The following is a 20,799-nucleotide window of genomic DNA, read 5'->3' on the forward strand; positions in this document are numbered from 1 at the left end:
AACAAAGATAACAAGACAAGGCTAGAATGTGCTTGTTGTAGACTCACCCAGTTTATGGCTATTTCCTAAATTGTTTCTTTTTCAGCTTAATTACTACCTGAGCTTTTGCCCTTGCTTCCCAGATTGATAAATGCATAGGAAAGTGAAATTAGTTTTTCGATGTGCGGCACACAGTTTAAGTCTGGGACTACTTTCTTGTTTTTCATATGTTCAGGTGTTCTGAACTAGATCCTCTAGATCGAGGTGTAGTATTAGTATCACCAACTCTATTTCCATAATAACAAGTAAGGTCTACTTGGGTTGCATAGTTTGCCCCCCACATAGCATCTCTAATTCAAAATTAATCATCCAGCCACCACAGAAGCCAGCAGATATATTTACACTCCCTTCTGTCTTTTTAAATACCCTTTGACCCACAGGTATCAGTGGATGAAAGCCACAAGACATTTTAAAAACGGGAGCAAAGCTAAAACATTTGCCAGAACACTAGCTTGCAGTTTGCACCGTTTTAGTATGGCCAGGCCAAAAGGGGGGCTGATATTTCTGTGTTTGAGTGATCCTAAAAAAACCTGTCTTTGCCTCTTTGCATCTGCAGCCCTCGCTGCCCTCTGCTCACCATGGCGTACGCTCATGGCTCGCCCGGCGGCAGGGACACGATTAACAAGGTGACTCTGAGGATGGAGGTCCACACTGAGCAGATCATTTCACGGATGAATTAGAGCAATCCAAGCACCAAACAGGTGCCAGGTGTCCAAGGCAGACCCCTCCGCTTGTCCCTTCCAAGCCCAGCCCATGAAACCTGCAGGTTTTAATTTGGGTTCACCCTTCTCCTGACCCAGGAACCGGGGCTCTGGGCTCATCCAGGCCACCAGCCTCTCCTGACCTGATGCGTGTGTCTGAGGTACATCAACAGGAAAATGCATACAATAGCCAGCGAGATAGCGCTTGGGAACTCGTTAAAAAAAGCGATAAATAGAATTGTTGTGCGATTCGTTCAAGAAAGCGTGTAGAGTGGGAAAGAAAATCAGAGAAGATAAGATGATATGCTGTGTTTAAATACAGGAAGTTCTTATTTTTGCTTGAATTCAATTGTCTGTGAGCCCAGTGCTGCCTGACTGAGAACTTGGTTTCATGAGGATCGGTAGGAGTGTACCTCGGGGCAGGAGCTGTTATATAATTTGTTGAACTTCAGAAAGCCAAAATCGTTCCCTTTGCCTAAGGAGGCATATTTAAAATGGGCTACATTTTTAAATTTTTTACCATCTGACATATCCAAAGTGGTAATATTTAGGAAAGGCATTTCAATCTCAATACACACAACTGTAGTTAGCTAAACGCATACCTAACTTGTTACCAGCCCTATAGCAAGCTGTCTTCCAGAAGCGCCTAGCCTGAATAATAAGGTCCTAGAAGAAAATTGTTGGATGTTTGCCCAGTAGCTGTATTTGTCATCGCTGGAGTTTGGATGTGTTTAATGGACTTGAGTTGAAGGCAGAACCTTAAAAAGCCATGTAGCAAAAGAGCAGGAGTGAGTGACAGCGCCGGCGAGCTGGTGGGAAATGGGGACTCAAGGAACAGGGCTTGGATCGGGAGAGGGTGGCGAGGACGTGATCCTGGCTCCTTGCAGCCATTTGTGCCGTCTCAGCAGCAGTGGGACGTGTAGGTATTTCCCACTCCTTTTTCCCCAGGTCGAACAGGGATGCTGGTTTGGCCAGAGGTGGCTTGTTGAATGAGAGTTTTGTGCCAGAGGAGATTCTGCCTGGCATGGGGCACATTCTCCTGAGATTGAGAGATGTTTTTGGAGAGGAAAAATCACAGCTGTGTTCTCCTTGAGAGCGTGGAGCAGTGACCATTTGTGATTTGTCTTGGCACAGGCTGGAGGCTGTATGGTGACCTTTGCTTTTTTTGCCTTTTGAAGTACAAATTTCGGTCTGTGAGAGACAAACTTACAGAAGCTGCACATGAGGACTTATGCTTGCTTCCCATTTTATGAAAGGGAAAGCTTCAAATTCTCAGTTGTCTCATTCCCTTTGAAAAAATCGACCCACATAGGTCTGACCAAAACATCAGAGCAATTGTTTTTAAATAGGAGTAATAACAGTTGGGGGAAACTGACTCACTGGGTGAGAGTCTCTTGTTTTTTCAAGCCCAAGGAAAAAATAAGTAATTTTTCAGTTGTACCCTGCTGCATTCCCTCACTGACTTACCCCAGATTTTCATCAGTGAGATCAGGATTTGGACTCTGCACTTCCATGGTCATCAGCTACGTGACGCACCATGTCAACAAACGTGGTGGGAGTTGTTTTCTAGAATAATATTCATCAGCTTAGAAGTTCCTTTGGCTAAAACACAGCTAGGATAGCTGTCCAGTATAACCAGCAACCCCAGCACCAGATCATGCCCATTTTCCCAGGGTTGATGCTCCATCCTAGACAGTCAAGGGACACATTCACAATATTTAACTAGTGTTTACTGGTCCTCTCCCTGGAGAGAGGAGTCCCAGACACATGCTCTTGCTAGGTTTACTGTAGCCAGATCCCATTGCCAAGTTGTGTGACTCACTTCAGATCCCACCACTCACAGGAGTCTCCTTTCCTCCTTTGCCTTCATCACCTTTCTTTGCACGTCTTTGCTTTTGGAAGTTTGGGGTTTAACCAAAGGGGTTGTTTTGAGAACTATAAATGACATAGGTAGGTGTGTACGTGCAGACATGTATCTGTCATATGTCCAAGCACAGGAAACCTCTTGCCTGCTTTTTTCTCTTTCCCCTCTTCCTTTTTTTTCGCTTTCAGTTATCCCAGGAAGATTGGTCACTACCAAAACACAAGGATACTTTTTTAATATTTTGTTTGGTATTTTTGCTTCACCTGAAGGAGCCGGAACTGCAAATGTCAATATCCTGGTGAAAAAGGAATGGGTTCTTGGGTTTGTTTCACCCAGTCATCTCCAAAAGGAAAAAAACAGGCTAAATAAGTTCATGAAAATACATGGAACACACTCTGTGGATTGCTGAATGACAGTAACAGAGGGGCAGAAGTGTCAGGTTTGATACAGGCTGATTTCAGCAGACCCTTTAACATTTTCAGTGGTATTTGAAACTGGTACGACTTGTTGAACAGTGACTTTGTGCTAGCATATATTTAGTTTTGCTTCCTCAAATGCCAGTCTTTTTGGTAAAAACACACAGGAAAATACTGGCCTGATTAAAAGCAAACAAGAAAAAAATGAAAGAAACATATTCCTTATGTCTAAAATAAGCTGAACTTTTATCACTAGAAAAGATTGTGAATACACTTACTTCATTTTGGGATAAAAACATGTTAAACAATTCATTAGTTTTCTATACATGCAAATATGACTTTCACTTTAGGTGACAGCTATTTCAAAAGTTTCACCTGAGCGTATTTTTGGTTTTTTTCCAAGCAATGCCTGAGAATGAAAGAAAGAAAAGTCTTGGTTATTGCTACATTTGACGGTATTTTGTATGTTGCTTAGTGTGGCTCCTGCCCCTTGTGTTTTTAATGATTTTCCCCTTTTGTTTGTGCTAGTCTTTGAGCATAAGAGAAGGTAAAGCTACAGATGCTCCCAGGGGACTCAGGTAAGGGTGTGAAATTACTCTGAATTCATAGTTTGGGATATATTATGAATTCAATGTTTTTTCTTCTTGAAAATAGAGATGCCTCCAAAAGTGACAGGTAGTGCAACTTGTGTTCCTAAGTCCCCCAGCCACCCATGAAGATCCCAAGTGACATTATGCTGGCACTCAAAGCGGCAGGACATGGACTTCTGTACTTACGAGGCATTTAGGATAGGTTAAATTTTTCTTTCTCTGTCTGCAAATATTCACCCCAAAGGAGCAGGTGGAAGAGAAGACAGAACGGAGAGGTTTAAGTACAGAAATAAAGGAGGAGCCACAGTTAATTGACCAATCTCAGAAAAAGAGAGACTTTCTGCACCTGAGATCCAGCCAGAAGGTCCTCTGAGGCCAGCGCAGCGGCCGAGGAAGGCACGCGTACTTCTGTTCCCCTTTGAACGCAGTCGTCAAACCTTCCATGCCTGATTACAGCTCCTAGCCTGAGGTTGCGTTTCTCCTTTGGTTTTGGCAATGACTGGAAAAAAGACAACTGAGCCCTATCTGGTTGCCAGATGCCAGGCAGAGTCCTGCAGACCATCTCTCAGTAGACCTATTGCTTCTTGCTTTGCTTTTCCTAGATATAGCGGAGCCCAGTTCAGCAGCACCACCAGGTATATGGCAGAGGGTTTACAACGGCTTCTGCAGAAGCTGAAGAAACAAAACTGAAGTAAAGAATTAAACAGGAAGCTGTTTAATACTGCTAAGTTAGGGAGAAAACAATCACCTTATTCTTTTCTGTCTTTATGTAAAGGATAACTGCTAATACCTTCTTATCTGACTTCCCCTTCCAAACCCTTTGTTGTGGGAAGGTGCTTGTTCCCATCTCTTCCTCCACAAACTCCAAAGTAGGTGCTTTTCATTTGCTCTTCTCTTCTTGATATAATTTATTTCAGTATTTCACTCAGTCTGCTCACATGCACAATAGGCTCTAGCAATCATATTCCCAAGCGCCCAGCAACTCAAGACAGTCACAGCTGTGGTTTTTTAACGCTTTTTTTCTTCATCCTACAATTTTCTTTTCTACTGCCTATCGTGTTCCCTGGGGAGGTGCCAGTCCGCGTAACGCTGTGCTGAAGTTGGTTCCCAGCGTTTGAGGGAGATGACGAGGTCTTTTTGTGACAGTGTCTTCAGGAGATGAAATGTGCTAACGCACTGCAAATCACCCTTATGAAACAGCTGAATGTCCTGGGACTCTGTCCTAAAAATATTCTACAAACATGGCTCCGGTGCATTTCTTTCATTTCCTCTAGTCAGAGGCCAAATCATCTGAAAATATATCCGTTTCTAGCTGTCCTGTGTTATGACACAGCTGGAGTTGCTTAAAAAATCTAGAGGGCAGTATTTGGCTTAAGCCGATGGGTCTTTGGACAGCTTTGATTTATTATTCTAGAACAGCCTGTCCCCTCTTCCATTCTGTAGATATTGTTTTCTTTTGTTTTAATGAGAAAAACAGAAGAAGACAGAGAGAGCTTTGCTCTTGTGCTGTTCATGCATAATGCAAAGTAGAGGTCTAGGCATGTAGGCTCCCAGATGTCTCCAAATCAAGGGATTTCCCCCCCTTTCGTTGCTCCCTGTGCGAGGATGGATGATGGGTCATTTCAGTGGAGCCTTTGGAGAAACCTTGTCTCCCATAGCCTTGTAGGACCCAGAAAGACAGCCGATGGAAGTTTTGTTTGTCTATCTCTACACCAAATTTATATTCTCATATTTTAACCAGGAAACTAGGTAATTAAAAGGGTACATTTAAAGCCTGGATGGCTTTTGGTAATGTAAGGAAGGTTAGCCACAGGTTCAGATACCTGCATGGGGCACACTGAGCCACTTCAGAGGCTGAAAAGAAAAAAATAATTAAACTAATTATCTTAGTATTCAAGTTTTGTTTCCAAGGGTAACCTTCCTGTGGCTTTCTGCTTTGTTTGGTAGCCATAGGGAGCGCTCTCCTGGCAGAGTGCCTCACATAGGAAGGACAAGGCGTCAGGATTTTGTGGAAGATCCTTCCCATCGGTGTTGAAATTGCACCATATCAACATCTTTGTCTCTGCTCCTTGTAACGTAGCTTTATAGTCTGGAGCCGTTTTTCATCTCGGCGAGGGTGGTAACGCAAATGAGAGGGTAAAGGAAAGCCATAGGGGCAATTGTTCAGCTGATGCAAACATGCATGCCGAAATTGTGGTAGACAAAAGTTAAAAGACCTTTTAACTTTGGTCTTAGTTATTCTAAACCAATGTTGAAGAGAGAGTGGAGGAGAGACAGATTTTAATGGAAACCATAATAATAAACTTTGCTGTAAAGTGGAGGAAGCAGGTCTCTCTAAATCGTGGCTCTAGTTCAAGTCAGAGATTACTCTATAATTCCTGAATCTGTGCCCCTGGTGAAATATCTGCTGGATCCTGATTCCCTCTCCTGCAGCAGCTCTGGATGCACTGAAACAAGCCCAGGGTGCCGCAGGAGATGGTCGTGGATATGCAGCTAGTCATGCCTCAGCCTTAGGGGACCGGCGAGAAAGTCTCCAGATTTAAGCAGTCCTGGCACCTGACTCGGAGTCCTCCGAGGTCAGTTAGGGTCTCTGGATCACGTGTCTCGTAATAAGCAGCTGTTGTTTCCAGACAAAGAAAATAAAACACTGCTTTTCTTTGGCTTTGAGACTTTTTTTTTTCTTTTAAGGAGGAGGAGAACCTCAAAGGGCATTTCTTTGTTTTTCCCCTGATGATTAAACTCATGGCTAAAGACCATCTCTCCTGTTTGCAGGCTCTCAAGTGTTTTTTTCTCTTTCCCTCTGCCTCCCCTTTTCCTCTGACAGAGGAGACTGGCTGCATATTGCCCTCTGTTATCCCCGGGAAGCCATTTTCCACGTGGTGGCGGATGTCTACCAGCGGCGGACAGGGACAGTGCACAGCGTAAAGCACTACACGGCGGCTGCCTCCCAGGACGGCGCTCTCAGAGGCACCAGTGAGAGGGTCTTCTACTTCAACCGGGCATCAGGGTGAGTGGAGCCATGCAGCCAGCGCTGGGGATCCTCCTCGTCTGCCCCAGCACCTCCTCTCCCTCTCTCCTAGTTAAAATTTGGTGTGGCCATCTCACATGCTCCTCTCACTGGATTTCAGACCAAAATGCAGTTGCAGACTGGAGCCTCTGGTTTAGGTCTACCTCTGTACCACTGAGCAGTGCCTTGCATTGCTGTTAAGAAAATGTCTTTTTTCCTGCCGGCTTCCTCTGCTTTTGAGGCATCTCGGCTGCTGGTGTTCACATTGCTGGAGTTGTAGGTGTGATTTAAATATTCAGTAAAATCCATTCATCCCAAAGGACCATGACAAAGAGCCCTCTCATGACTCCAACATGGAGATAGTTTGGGAAATTTCAGCTGCTTCATATTGAAAATAGACTTTTTAAATTAAGACTCTAAAAAGAATTTGTTTAAAAAAAGGACAGTATCTTAGTGCATCTCTTATTTTGAAGTCCTAAAGTGAGTCCCAGAGAACATGCACCAGTTGCCCCTCAAGTAATATTTAAGGAAATTCTTGGGGTAGAAAAGATCCACTTCTGTCCCCAAATCCCCTGTATGGGTCTCTGGTAGGTGCCACAACTGCATTAAGCCCCGAATGCACTATCGCGGTGTGTGACTGCGTGCAAGTCAGCGGGAGTCAGGTTGCTCAAGTACTCTGCCCTCCGTTCTCCCATGGGACCTGTGTCACCACCTTCGAGCAGGGCCAAAGCCTCCTCCCGGCCAGATTTGCCCGTTGCAGGAGACGTGAGCATGCAGCGGGGCTGCAGCTGGTGCCGACTCGCTTTATCCTCAGCTTTTCAGAGGAGCGAATGTGCGTTTATTTAGGTATCTAGTTATTTACCTATCTTTGGGGCTTATCACTGGGAACTCTAGATGCAGCACAGTACCAAAAATGAGTAATAGTAATGCTACCCTTGACAGAATCTAGAACACCTTTGGTTGAAAAAACATATTACGAAACTGTGTTTCTCGGTCAGCTGAAATAGTTGGGGAGGAAAAAAGTGTTTTTGTGGTTTAACCATGGGTCTCATGATGCTTTACCTAACTAAACAGCTCCTTCGGAAATCAATCCACAAATGCCAGATTTTAAAATAAGGCGGGGTATATTTATTCAGTCAGTCATAACAAATGAGCAATCCAATCCCGGAATGCCTTCCTTGCTCACCAGGCCTTCGTGATAGGCAAGTCTCTCTCATGATACGAATTGTGAAACAACAGTTTGCTAATTAATCCCCCCCCCTTTTTTTTTTTGGAAATAAAATGTCACCCAAATTCTGTAACCAGGTTGTTTACTAGTGAAGAGCGGGGAAAAGAGTTACATGCGTGGGGCTGCGGGGGCAGAGCCATGAACTGCCAGCAGCCATCTGGACCTGGTATGTGCAGATATGTGCTAGGCTAACCTAGCTTAAATCTGGCAGCATCAGCCTTTTGCTTCTTTGTTTAATTCAGCATTGCTTTTTTTAGCCTTTCAGGGGATAGAAGTTAGGAGATTGGCTTTTTTTTCTTTTCCTGTTGTTGTTTTTTAGATGTGATTTCATAATAAGTGGGATGTTTCCCCTTCTTTATTTAACCCCACGTGCTGGGTCCTTGGTGAGGAACCAAGCTTACTCATTCTGGCTTCCAGAAAATAGAAACAAATATTTATTTTTAAAAGGAAAAGAAAGAAAAATGTCTTTAAAGCTCAGGCATCTTTTTGATCCCGAAGCCGAGCTGAGCTGTTTATGTAATTTCCTTGGCCTGAATTACAAATTGGACAGAACCGAAAACAGCTTAAACAGCTAGAAAAAATGAACTCGAAAGGCCAGAGGATCTGGCTGCCTGTGAGCGTTTGTCGTGCATGCTTAGGGCTAGGCTGTGCCTGCGCGACAGGACCATCCGGTGCAGCGCCACGTTGGGAGATGCTGATGTTCCCAGGCGAGTCGGTCTCCCTTTGCGTGAAACGGTGAGCACCAAGGCCCAGCTGTAGCAGGGTGCTCCCGTGCTTTGGTGACAGCGTGGGGTGGGGACAGCCCCTGGCCGAGCTGGCCCGGCCAAGGTGGCTGACTTGGGCATCCAGGCGCGCACGGGGCACACAGCAAGCGCCGCTGGTGTTGGCGTGCCAGGAGGAGAGGGGAGCTCTCCCTGCATCCTCCCAGGGCTCCTTTTGCAAGCACAGCTTCCTCGAGTGCTGCGCTACACAACTGTAAGACGGAGTTACGCTGTGATGCTGGGAAATGGGAGGGTTAATGCAATTTAGCAAGTGCAGACCCTGCCCTGGTCAGGTTTGCCTCTAAACACACAGCAGCTTTGATCCCTCCATACGCTCTTGTTTGTAGGTACCTGTTTGTTCACCTGCAAGCCCACGAAGCTCGAGAAGGACACAGCTATTGCTCTGAGCAAGGCTGCGAACGTGTTAAAATCGTGGCAGAGATGTCAGCGGGGGACTCCTGGCGCTGTGCCCCAAACCCGTTCCCGGAGCGTAGCGGCCGGCAGGCAGCTCCCCGGCGCCCCGTGTCGCAGCGGCTGGCCGGGCCGTGCAGGGCCTGCGGGGCCCCTCAGGTACCGCCTGGGAGCTTGCTTTGCTGCGTCAAGCAGCATCTAGGTTGTGCACCGTATGTGCGTCTGCATAAAGTCAATTCATTTCCTCGTGTTCATGGAGGTCTTAGGGAACTCCCACTTGCTTGTGAGCCTGACCAGCATCACGTAACGTAGAGGGAAGGGTGTAGAGGGTGTAAACCCTGTAGAATTGTTTCAGGCTCGTACCAATTTTATAGCCAGGCAAAATAGCTGAAATTCATGTTCAGCTTGGTAACTTATTTTGTGTGAGAGTGGACTACATGACCTCCAGAGGTCCTTGCCAACCAACACTGCCATGATTCCTTGATAAAAGCTGTCTTGTAAAGGAGCACTTACATGTGAACAAGGACCGTAATCTGAAAAAGTGAATTCTTAAAGTTTTGCATTCATGCGTATGAACCTCTGTACTTGATGTCATTTTGCGTGATGAAAACTAGTTAGCAAGCGATTTTTAATTTCTGTCTTTCACGTAATTGCAGCTTGCTATCACTAGCAAACCCTCAGTCAAGTATGTAAGAATACAGATCCAGTCTCGCAGCACGGCTGACATACAAAACCACTCGACGTCTGCGTTCATTAAGGTACGTGTTTTACCACGTTTGAAACGGTGATTAAACAGGGGAAACTATCTCCAAAGAAAGTTATTGCAAAACCTTGCCGAGGAAATGGGATGTTCCACTGGAAGATCCAGCTACATTGTTCTGCTCTATAATTAGCTCCATTAAAGCCACTAGGAGCTCATATTCTATTCAGATGAGGGTTTGAGCCCTTAGGGAAAAAAAGCGCCTTTTATCACCTCAAAAGAAGAATTAACGCCACCACTCTAATATAGAGGAATGAGGGAAAAAAAGCACACCAAAGTCACTGTTTACAAAGGACCTAGGGGGAAAAAAACAAGTTTGTTTTTCTGCTTCTCTTTGCTGCACTGCACTAAAAAATAAAATTAACTCTATTTTCACTACTGAAAGAGTTTGGAGTTGTCAGGTTGTCCCTGCACATCCCTGACATGTCTGCCTAGATGGAGAAGAGTGAAAAGCCTGGAACCAAGTTTGCCAGGACACTATCCAGGTTAACAAGCCTGTACGCTACTGAATTGTAGTCATCGCTAACAGATGCCAAACAAAGCTAGTACAGCGTCCTTAAGGAATCGGAGCAGCCAAAATTTCTTGCCGTGTGCACTGGCTGCATTGTCAAAAGTTAATTCAAAACCATTAGCAAGTAGGAGTTATTTGAGGAAGCGTCCTCCTTACCTGCGGGGAGTTGCAAAGACCCGTGCGTGCGCAGCGCTCACAGGCTCTGTGTTCATAGCGTAGCCTGGTCCGCGAGGGTGGCAAAACCAGGGGGATCCACAAAGCCTCTTTGCATTTCCAAAGCTTTAATTCAAACCATTGTTTTCCAAATGAAGTTTTATTTCAGACACATGTACTCCTAGCAGAATTAAAGGTGAGGCTAGGCAAACAGTAAGGATTAGTGTCTGAAAGAGGATTCTTACCCTAAACCTTAGAAGACTGAGGAAATACAGAAAGAAGGGAATGAAGGCGAGAAGCCCTGCACTGCTGAGGCAGGTGTTTTGTTCATGTTTTGCCAAATGAAACTCAAATCTCAAAAAACATTTTAAGTTTATAAACCAGGTTTCCACAAGGCTGGAATTACTTTTATTTTTAAGGAGCGGGAGGGACAAACCTACCCTCCCTCATCCTGCCCTCAGCCACATGTTCCCACATGCTAGTACAAGGGCTCGTGCGGCTGCGGGGTGGTGGGGAGCTGCCCCAGGTGGCCAAAGCCCCTCACGGTGGCCTGTCCTGCTGCTGGTGCAGCACCCAAGGCATGGGATGGTGCAGAGCAGGCGTCAGGAGCATGCAATGGGGAGGCAGGCATGCAGCGGACGGGTTTTTTGCCAGCTGCTCACGTGCAGGTCGTTGCTCTGTGCCCTGCTGGCATCTAGAATTTGACACGCTGCAGCTTCCTAGCCCGAGGGGACCAGGACAGGCAGCACTGTGGTGGAGGATTTAATCCATCTGCGTGTCCTCATCCTAACTCCCTGCTGCCCAACCATGACCCAGACTCTCCTGTTTCCCTTACCCTTGCCCCTCTATGGCACTCACCACCCTGTTCAGCCTCCGTTATCTTGCAGAAGCCTCTTCTTAACACTTCCCTTTCTTGCTCGCTCTGGCTGTATGTTCCCTGGAGGCATCCACATGCCCCAAATGAATGGGACATATTAGAGCTCCTGGGTGTTTGAGGGCTTTGGAGTCTATATGGAGTATGTGGTGCGTGCCCCGGGCTGAGGTTTCTCACCGCCTGGCCACAGCGCACCATTGCTGGGCTTGGAGGAGGTTGTGTGGTGTCTGTTCCCCTGGCTGGGCTGGCCTCAGGGATGCTCTGGAGATGCACCAGGGCTGGGCACCTCAGAGAGCCCTTGTCCTGCTGAACGTGAAGATTGTGGTACATCATGAGAGATGTAATCTGAGGAAGGAGCCCTTGCTATAGGAAGGGCAGGGAGCATGAGCCACTTGTGCTAGATCTTCCTTGAGGCGCTGGGACAGCACTACCAAGAAGAAATATTTTAGTTTTCAAACTTTTTGATCCTCACATTTCTACGAAAAATAAAAGTCTCCTTTTTTTTTTTGGCTTCCACTCCCCATCCACTGTCCCAGCACCTTTGCTACTTTGTCGAATCTGCTTTGCTAAGTGACAATAATTTCAACCCACATGAAAAGAATCTGTACTAAGACTAAACTAAGCATTCACTCCTGGGATTCTCAACTTCCCAACTTTATCTTCTTAATACACAAAAGATGTAGATGGCCTTATTTCTCATGTTTTTATACCCCATTGGGCTTACCAGAATCAAGGAGAAATAAGATTTTGCCTGCCTCCTGTGACTCACCAGCTGTAAGTGATGTCACTTTATCTGTACTCACTACACATTTGAAATTATAGGATGTAAAAGCTTGGTATTTTCCTTCCTTGTAACTTCCGTCTTATGAAAAAGTAGGATCAAAATCTGAAGCTCCCCTGTCATGTACTGCCTGCCTCCATAACACTTACCTCTGTTTTTGTTGCAGATCAACGATAAAATTTTCCTGTTCAATAGCCGTGGGATATTCTTCGTGGTGCTAGATGCATGCTCAGGAGCAGTCGTGAGTAGGCGGCGCTTTGACACAGTTAGCCGTGAAAATGCTGCCAATTCAATAGCTGATTATGTTCAAACATCTATAAAGGAGAGGTAAGCAAAGTGTTGAAAGCCCAGTTCGTGTAGCAACACGTGGGTGATAGACAAAGAAAAGAAAATGACCTATTTTAATACCTGAACCTGTGCTCTGAAGAAATCTGACAGAGATTAAATATGTTCAAACATTAAATATCAACCAGATATAAAAGAAGCAGCGTTTCTCTGGCAGGACTGCACAGATTAGAGCAGACAAAGATAGATTTTCTGGAAAATTGGCAATTGCTTCTACGTTAACAATTCATTTTCCAGTATGGGGTAGATAAGCTCCTTGTGGTGACATTTGTAATTCTGTCCATTAATGTTGATGTCCAGCAATTTCCTGGCAGCTGATGGTGTAGTTTTCCACTTCTGAAACGAGTTGGCTTCTATTTATTTTGGTGATTGTTTTTGCGTCTTTCGGCAGTTGCAAATCATAGGTGTGCCAGGTTTGCCAGCACAATTTTTCCTGGGCAAGCCGTGAATAGGCCTGCCTGCCTGCCTGCCGGCTCTGTTACCTTGAATGTGTGCTGGCAATGGCCGGGATCATCTCTGTTCCACATTCCTGGTGGTTTTATGTGTCGCCACATAAACACACAACAACAGAGATTTATAGATAAATTCTTGGCTGCTGACAGAAGCAGGTCAAATAACCAGAAAACAGACTTTCCGTCCAAGACATTTCTGAGCAGTTCATGACCAGCGATTCGAACGCTCCTGAGTTATTACATCTTTATTTATGCGCATGATCATGTATATGTATGCAAAGTGCATAAAGTGACACCTATCCCTGTGACGGCTGTACGTTTGGCTTGATTTTTCTTCTGTGTATCCATACTATGCAGGCCTGGGCGTTCAACTAAATGCAACCGGTTGTGCGTATAATTCGTTGCAGGTACAATTCACTGAGGGCTTAAAGCACATCTGTGAGGACCAAAGTCAGACTGAGGCCTGAGTGAAAATCAGACCCAGAATATAAAGGGTTGCAGGGTGTCAGGACTGCACAGTAACTATTTCTTCTGCAGCGGAGTACCTTTCTCTCACAGGGGATGCATTTTCACACGATCGTTCACACTGTGTTTGATTCCGTGTGAAGCACATGTTTAATTCAGGAACATATTTAAACAGAGGTTTAAAGTTATGGAGCCTTATGTGTGGTTGGAATCAAAGGGATTTAAGCATGTCCTTACAGTTGAGCAGGCTCTTAAGTCATTTTCTGAATTGGAGCTTAAAGGTCTTGGAGATGCTTAACAAAAGTCACGTTTTGCAATCATGCAGTAATTCCTGCCCTTCTTTTCAGATCACTCGTTCTTGTGTGCTCTAGAGACATTACAGAAATGGCAAGGAGTTCTGGATTGTCTGTCTTCACCAGGTTAGGTTCTGCAAAGCCTATTATCTTCCACAAAAAAGGTAACTATATTTATGCTGTCATGATTTTTTTTTGCCTAAAAAATTACAAGTGTGTTTCCTTAGCAAAAATGTACAATAGCTTTCATAGTGTTTATCAGTATATTTGCTACTATAAAATATACCAGCGTAATCTAGTAAAAACTTCTTGGCTCATGGAGAGAGTTATTTTAAGTTTTTGACCCTAACTCAGCAGTAAGAAGCTGCATGCTGCAAATTTTTCATCCTAAAAAGAGCCTGTTTTTCCAATGAGAAATAAATCATTTGGTAAACATTTGATAAAGACTCCATCTCTAAAATTTCAAATGCTTTACAAGGGAAAACTATAATAAACTAAAAGGTTGATGAAAAAGAAAATAGCCTGAAGTGAAATAGGAAATATTTATTTTTTTGGATGGAAGGAAAGTGAAATCACCAGTTTGGGAAAGTTCTTATTGTGTTTCTACCTTGAATTGCCAAAAGAAATCCATGGGTATCATTGGTCCAGGTAATCCAAGCGGGTTTGCATTGCAGAGTCTTAGAGCATTGGTTTAGAAATGTTGTCACTGCATCCTCAAAGAAACAAGAAAGGTTGAAAAATCTTTGCAGAAAGCAGGAAACCAATCCCGATCAGTCTTTATTCAACCGGCAATCCGCTCCTCTGCCGGGTGAGAAGACAGCACATTTTTACTAGAGTGATTTGGGGTATTGTCTCAAAACGATGCAATCGCACATCCGTTGAGGCCGAAAGGAAAGTGAAGGCCACTCAGTTCAGGTCTGAACAGCCCGCCGGTAGTCCTGGTGCTGCCCTCCAGGAGCAGTCTGCAGCTCCTGTCGAAAGTCTGTCTGTCCTTGCTGCAACAAAGCCGCTCTGAGCATAGTGTGTCACACTGCGCACCACAATGCCTTTCAGTAGCATGCGTTTTTGGCAGGTCCGGACTCCCTGTTTCTGATCGATTTAGCTAAATTTCTTGTGGAAGCTCAGGGAACGTGTAGCTGCGATCCACACATTGCCTTTGCCATGTTGGGCTGCCTACTGGAAAAGAGGTGGTTGTGGAAGTCCAGGTTTGGAGGAATAACTCATTCAGTTGATAAGGAAACCAGGAGAGCAGCCAGCCAGCTCGATGAGGATTAGTTGTTATCTCTTAAGCAGAGATTAGATGCGGAATTGGCAGTATTTTCAGCTCCTTTTTAATTTTTTTTTCTTTTTTTACTTCTGCTTTACTGAAATTGACATCAGTTTTTGGTTCAAGGTCTAAAGCTCATTTCTATTACTGTCCCAGGCGGAGCAGAACGCATTCTTTACAGCCGAGACAGTGATTTCACTTTGGTGCTTGTTTGGTTCCTGAGAAGCTGTTTTTTCTTTCATCCTTTTAGAAGCAAAAATTTGAGATTTTCTTTTTTTCTTTTTGTCCTAAACCTTCATTTCTTCATTCTTTCATGAAAGCCCTGAATACTTTTGAAAGGAATTTTTTGATTAAAAAGTAATCTTGTTTTGTTTGTTTTGTCAAACTTTTTTCCCTGAAACACCTGTGCTGCCCGCCTCCACGCAGCACTTTGAGTGTTTTGTGAGCTCGATTCTGCCTCCAGCCCTGACCACTGCTGGAGCACAAAAAGGAGCAAGCACGGCCAGCCAAAACACCCAGTCCTAGGGAAAAGCCAAGGAGCTGCAGGTGGCCTTCTCCTTGCTCCAGTGCTTCAGGGTGGCATAAGAGGACACTGTGCTGGACTAAACTGCTGCTGGCTGATCGTGTGTTGCTCCTGTTAGGCTTTTTGTAAGAGTAAGCGTTTTCATCCGTGTGTCTGCCCTGATTTCCAGTCCAGGTAATTATGTTCTGATTCATTAGCTTTCTCCCGCTGGTTCAGGTATGCGCACTATTTGACTTCACAGCTTTCAAAATGATTTTATGCAGGACTGCGTAAAGCAGCTGCTGTTGTCCGCTCTGGGGGTGCCTGCCTTTTAGGGAAGGTTAAGGAATTCTTCTAAGTGCATATTGCTCCTACCAAAGGTAGTGCAGAAAAAGTGATCCTCTTGACACCAGCAGGGTCAGGATTGAGAGTCTTGTCTGGTTTTGCAAAACCTTATTCAAATTAAAGTGTTTACAGGAACAGTCTGGATCCAAGCATCTGCAAATAGCCTTGGGAGCCTTTGCAATGAAAAGCATAATATAAACACAGGACATTATTATTAAAATCAAAGAAGACATAATGCCTTTGTACTTTGTGATGGCAGAGAACCATAATGGAGATGACATGGGGAACAGTTTAGCCATAGCAGGAAGAAACTGATGTAAACTAATAAAAGAAGGATTCAAAGCTCCTAACCATTTTCATGTAGTCAAATATGAAAAAGTACCAATGTTTAAAAATAAAGAGTAAAACAATATTCCTGCTAACTCACATCTGGGAATCCATCTTAGTTTATTGAAATAACTGCAGATCTGTGATGCAGTGAGGTTATGGCTTCAGCAAGGCTTATTCCCTCTTTCATCATCCTTTTTGTTTCCTAAATGTTCTATTATTTTAAGGGGAAAGAAAAGGCTAAGAAGTTTCTGCGACATGTGGTGTGAGCCTACGCTGTGCTGATAATCAGTGAACTCCTCCATCCAGAGGGTCACTCTCTTTGTGTCTGTTTTTCAGGGAGTTTTGCTATGCTTGGCTATAAAGGGCAAGCCAAGCCCTCCTGGATTAAAATCCTTAATCATGCTGGTTATCAGAAAGCTGCTTCTCTACAGCATTATGTTCCCCTGAAGCTGAAGGAATATCACTGTTCAGGTAGTGCTGATGAGCCTCCAAAATTGGCTTTATCTCAGGACCACTCACAGCACAGCTCTGCGGAGACTGCAGAGCCCCGCGACTAAATCCTCTGGCGTCGCTGGCACAACCTCAGCCAGGCAAATCCTACTACTGTTACCAAAACTTGCCATTGTTTTTAAGGCGTTGTACCAAGCCAGTGTTGTTCATTTGTATATTTTATAACTAATAAATATATTCTCACCTTATCATCTGTGGTAGAGCTTTATTTTCAAATAGTGCCTCGGAGGGCCGGATAGGAAAAGCCTGCGGGCCGCCCTTCCCAAGGAGATGAGAAGTTTTTGAACATATCTGCTGTTCGGTATAAAGCGGTAAGTTTCAAGGTAAAAAACACTCTCCAGAATCATGCGAACTGGAAATGAAACTTGATGTGGAAATTTTAGCAGCGTCCAGGGAAACAGATGAGCTCCAGCAGAGGTAGGGAATTCTCCCTTCGTCCCGTTTTCCCTTCGCTAGTGTCTGCCTTTAAAAAAAAGTAAGCGTCTCTTTGACACGGCTCCGTAGGTGAACTCTAGTTAATAAAACGTGCTTGCATTGAGAGATAAGCCTGCACTGATCCTACAATAATGTCTTCTAATCAAACTGAATATATATGGTGCAACAAGGAGTTATAAATGTGTTTCTGTCTGTAGCTAATGACCGGTGAAATAATATTTGCCCAATTGATGTGAGCATTTAATTAAAAACCAATAGGAATGAAAACCTGGATAAAGGACGTGCTATGTGGGCAAAATCTTGTGTTCCTCTTTCTAGACAATGCTCGTATTGAATTCCTTCTGCCATTGATAACTGGACAACTTTTGCTAGTAGTAGCTTACGTTCTTTCTTTTTCATTTATGCTGCTGTTTTTTTGCAGTAAAGACAAAACAAGAGCTTTGAATACAAACTGGGAAAAAACCTAACCACCTCACTAACTACAGTTTAAGTACAAAGTTACCCTGAAATGACAACGTACTCATTTTGGTTTGAACGTGATGTTACCTGGAAACAGCAGTGAAGGAGAGAGTGATTTCAAACTACCCATTTTTTGTCACAGACTTCTTTACAGGCACGGAACAAATTTCCAAAATGGTCAGAACTGTCAGAGCCAAAGAGACTGGTGTATGAAATGTGTTTAGGTTGTACTAACTGCTAATGAAAGTGGTATTGTATGGAAAAAAATCTCTGAAGTCTTACAAGACGGAAGATGACTTTTTTTTTTTTATTAGAGGCAAGGCCTCACTATTTCTGTATTGACTTGGTATGAGGAAGAGGTTTGTCAATATAAGAAGGAAAAAGGTGTTACTCAGTGGAAATGAGGAAGGAAACACAAAACAAAAGCCAAGTGAAAAGGTTGAAATTCTGACCATCTTCACTCCCAGCACTGGCAACTAAAATAATTCTGATGTTCCTTTCATTATTGTTGACTTGCCTACTATTAAACTTGCATCTCAAATCTTAAATTTGCTTTATGTGTGCAGAAATCAAAAGCCAGTAGAAGATGCTGTTTGTCCAAAACTGAAATGATTTTGTATTTATACAGTAGCGTACAAGAAAATTTGCAGGTGGTGGTCTACTTGCTCACAGTAGTGGTATGTGATAACTTCACTAATCGGACGGTGTCTTCTGTAGAGCATTTCCCAGGAGGATCTCAACATTAGCAGAGCCGAAAGCTCTGCAGCTGGTGTTAGGTGGTGACTTTGTTAGTGGTTTTGGCTGTGAGACTGAGAATTAACTGGAATGTGCCAGCATACAGGTTAAGTGAAGTCAGTGCTCTGCTTCAAAAGGACAGGCAGGCCAGCGTGAGGGACATGTCCTACTGCTGCCGTCCTGTACCCCCTTGGTGACGGTGTAGCACTTTCCAGCTATCAGCTCCTATTATATTGTCAGAGAAACGCAACTGAACGTTTTCACTTCAAGGTGGCTGGTAAAAAGCTTATATTGGATTCCTGGCTACTATTTGTTTGCTTCTGTGCTGTTGGCCCGAGAGATGAGTTTGTAGCATTTTTGCAAAGATTCAGCAGCTTTCTGGTCATCCTGGCAATACTTTGCTTTCTTGCTTGCTTCGGAGCTGGTGCTATGGTTTTGACTGAGGGCATCCGAATGGAAAAAAAAAGTAGTTTAGAGAGAAAGGCCAAAGTTTTGATTCTTTGAATGGAGAGAACTTCATTTTTTCTTCATCCTTTTTTTGCTTATGAGGCAAACTGATATGTGATAGGTCTTGTCCAGCAGAGAGAAATCTAAAGGTGTAGCCATTGGTACATTTACTGTTCAGATATGCAGGTAAATGTGTGCATCCCTGAACGTGCCTTCATGTCTATAATGGGTACATGCAATCCGTGTCTATATAAAGATCTGTGAAGCATTATAGACCTTTTCTTTATGGAATGACATGATTTTTTCTAGCTCTTCTATTGAATGTGGTTGATCTTTTCCTCCCAGCAGATGTAGTATAACAGAAGCCTTTCATTTCAAGGCTAAACCTTATTTCACTTGGGTCTTACATGACTGCTTCTCCTTTCCTTTGAATTCCTGACAGCTACACGCAGGTTATTCAGCCAGGTAGGTGGCAGCTTCATTACTGATGTCCCATTGTTTCTTTGAAATTCTCAGAAATGGCCAAACAAGTTGCTGCAGAGAAAGGTTAGAGTTCTGCTGGCTAGACGTTTGCTCCCTGGTGAGTAAGTCGCTCTGGCATCCGCGCGTGCCGTCTAGCTAATACTGTGCCACTGAGCTGGGACTAGACTCCTTTGGTGAGAAGCTTACCTCCATCAGATATATAATGCCCTTTGGTCCCTGGGGACCAGGAGGTAAGAGGACACCTGACAGGTTTACAGGGACAGGCAGAGGAGAGAGAAGAGACTGCGACTCCGTCTCCACAACAGGTAGGAGAGGTGGGAGCCGAGTCTGGCGAGGGGAGAGGTTCTGGCTTGCTAGAAAATGTGAAGAAGTCATTGCTGGTGCTAGGGGAAGGTGACGTAAAGTGGGATGCAGTAGACTCCACCAGCTGGAGCGGGCACCACGGGAGCCCTTGATGAGGTGAGGAATGATATAAGAGCTCAAGCTGGTTGGGACTGACCCTCCAAGTAGCAGTCTGAAGACCTTTTGAACTCCTACTAGCACATAATTGTTATGATTTCTGAGGCTGTTCAGGGGAAGAAAAGCAAGATGTTTTTGGCTGTGAGCTTTAGCCCAACATTGGAACAACTACTTACAGAACAAGCTCTTTATTTTCTTGAAGATTTATTTGATAATCTGTGACAGGTCCAGACTCTGGATCCCAATAAAACTTTGCAGAGCTCCAACCCCAGCCTGAGACTAAACAATTGGCGAAGGAAGAGCTTGGTGAAGGAAGGCGAGGAATGTGCCTAAACTTCTGAAAAATCTGGCTTCCTCCTCCCGCCACAGAATGAGAGCAAATGGCAAATGTCCTGGAGAGGAAGGCCAGGAGCCGTGGTGAGCCAGATGCAAACAGCAAAGTACCACAAAAGCAAAAAGAAAAATATTTACATCCTGATGCAGATATTTGAGTAGTTAAAAGCAGCATTTTGAAAAGGATTTAGGATGCTGTGATCTTCTTGAGCCACCGCACACATTTTCCTTACCTGGAGAGGGAAAACAGACTTTAAAACCAGGGACATTCAGCAGAGGGTACGGCTCCTCCTTGGACACTCAGGACGATGTTTGCAAAAGCTGCTGCTGAGTTTGCACGCGCCAGAAGTCTGTGTGTGTGAAGCTGCGGTGGTAAGTGTAGTGCGGGTGTTGCGCTTTTGTTGTACTGTCGTATTTGTCTCTGGTGTTTCCTGGATAGGAGTATGCACTCCTGCATGCCGAAGCGCACACGGACAGTGCATGTGTTCTGTAGCCCACCCAGGCACATTCGATACATTTAATGCATTCAGGACCTGCTGCCTTCCTGGTCATCCCCAGAGCATTTCTGCAGGGATACACAGTAGCTCTGGTGCTTCCTGAAAGCACGAGCCCGACTGTATGTTGAATTATTGTCATTGGGCACAGTAAATACAGTGTGTCCTGAGCTTCAGAAAATGGGATTCAGTTTCCCACTGTTTTGATGCTTTGAAAACTTTATGCAGTGGCTGATAGTTTAATGCAGTGAAATGCTGAGCACTTCGGAAGCGTTTGAAACTGGAAGTCAGTCAGCCTGTAATGGGCGGAGTGATGTGAATTGCAAATAATGTTGTTTTATCCCAGCCA

The 20,799-nt window shown here is 44.4% G+C and overlaps 2 protein-coding genes across 8 annotated transcripts in view; both read left to right on the forward strand.

The window, feature by feature from the left end:
- Positions 1-16,793, forward strand: part of LOC104148395 (inactive cell surface hyaluronidase CEMIP2) — a 60,384-nt gene extending 43,591 nt beyond the window's left edge. For 3 of the 5 annotated variants that reach the window (XR_011143812.1, XM_068959008.1, XM_068959009.1), the window contains 6 exons: positions 6,435-6,617; positions 8,954-9,176; positions 9,674-9,775; positions 12,263-12,423; positions 13,706-13,815; positions 16,432-16,793. Coding sequence is in view for 2 of the 5 variants with exons in the window: in XM_068959008.1 (XP_068815109.1) it covers positions 6,435-6,617; positions 8,954-9,176; positions 9,674-9,775; positions 12,263-12,423; positions 13,706-13,815; positions 16,432-16,652 (1,000 nt within the window). In the remaining 3 variants the exon portion in view is untranslated. Of the gene's footprint in view, positions 1-6,434; positions 6,618-7,208; positions 7,464-8,953; positions 9,177-9,673; positions 9,776-12,262; positions 12,424-13,705; positions 13,816-16,431 lie in introns of those variants that run through there. The other 2 variants (XR_011143813.1, XR_011143811.1) reach the window with 1 other exon arrangement.
- The window catches only part of CEMIP (cell migration inducing hyaluronidase 1), a 122,737-nt gene that overhangs the window by 39,887 nt on the left and 62,051 nt on the right, over positions 1-20,799 (forward strand). Inside the window, exon 1 of one of the 3 annotated variants that reach the window (XM_068959012.1) lies at positions 20,092-20,328. The exons of the other annotated variants lie outside the window; for them this stretch is intronic. The gene's annotated coding sequence lies outside the window, so the exon portion shown is untranslated. Of the gene's footprint in view, positions 1-20,091; positions 20,329-20,799 lie in introns of those variants that run through there. 3 annotated transcript variants of the gene reach the window in all.

Source organism: Struthio camelus, chromosome 12, assembly GCF_040807025.1.
Source record: "Struthio camelus isolate bStrCam1 chromosome 12, bStrCam1.hap1, whole genome shotgun sequence".
NCBI classification, from domain to species: Eukaryota; Metazoa; Chordata; class Aves; order Struthioniformes; family Struthionidae; genus Struthio; species Struthio camelus.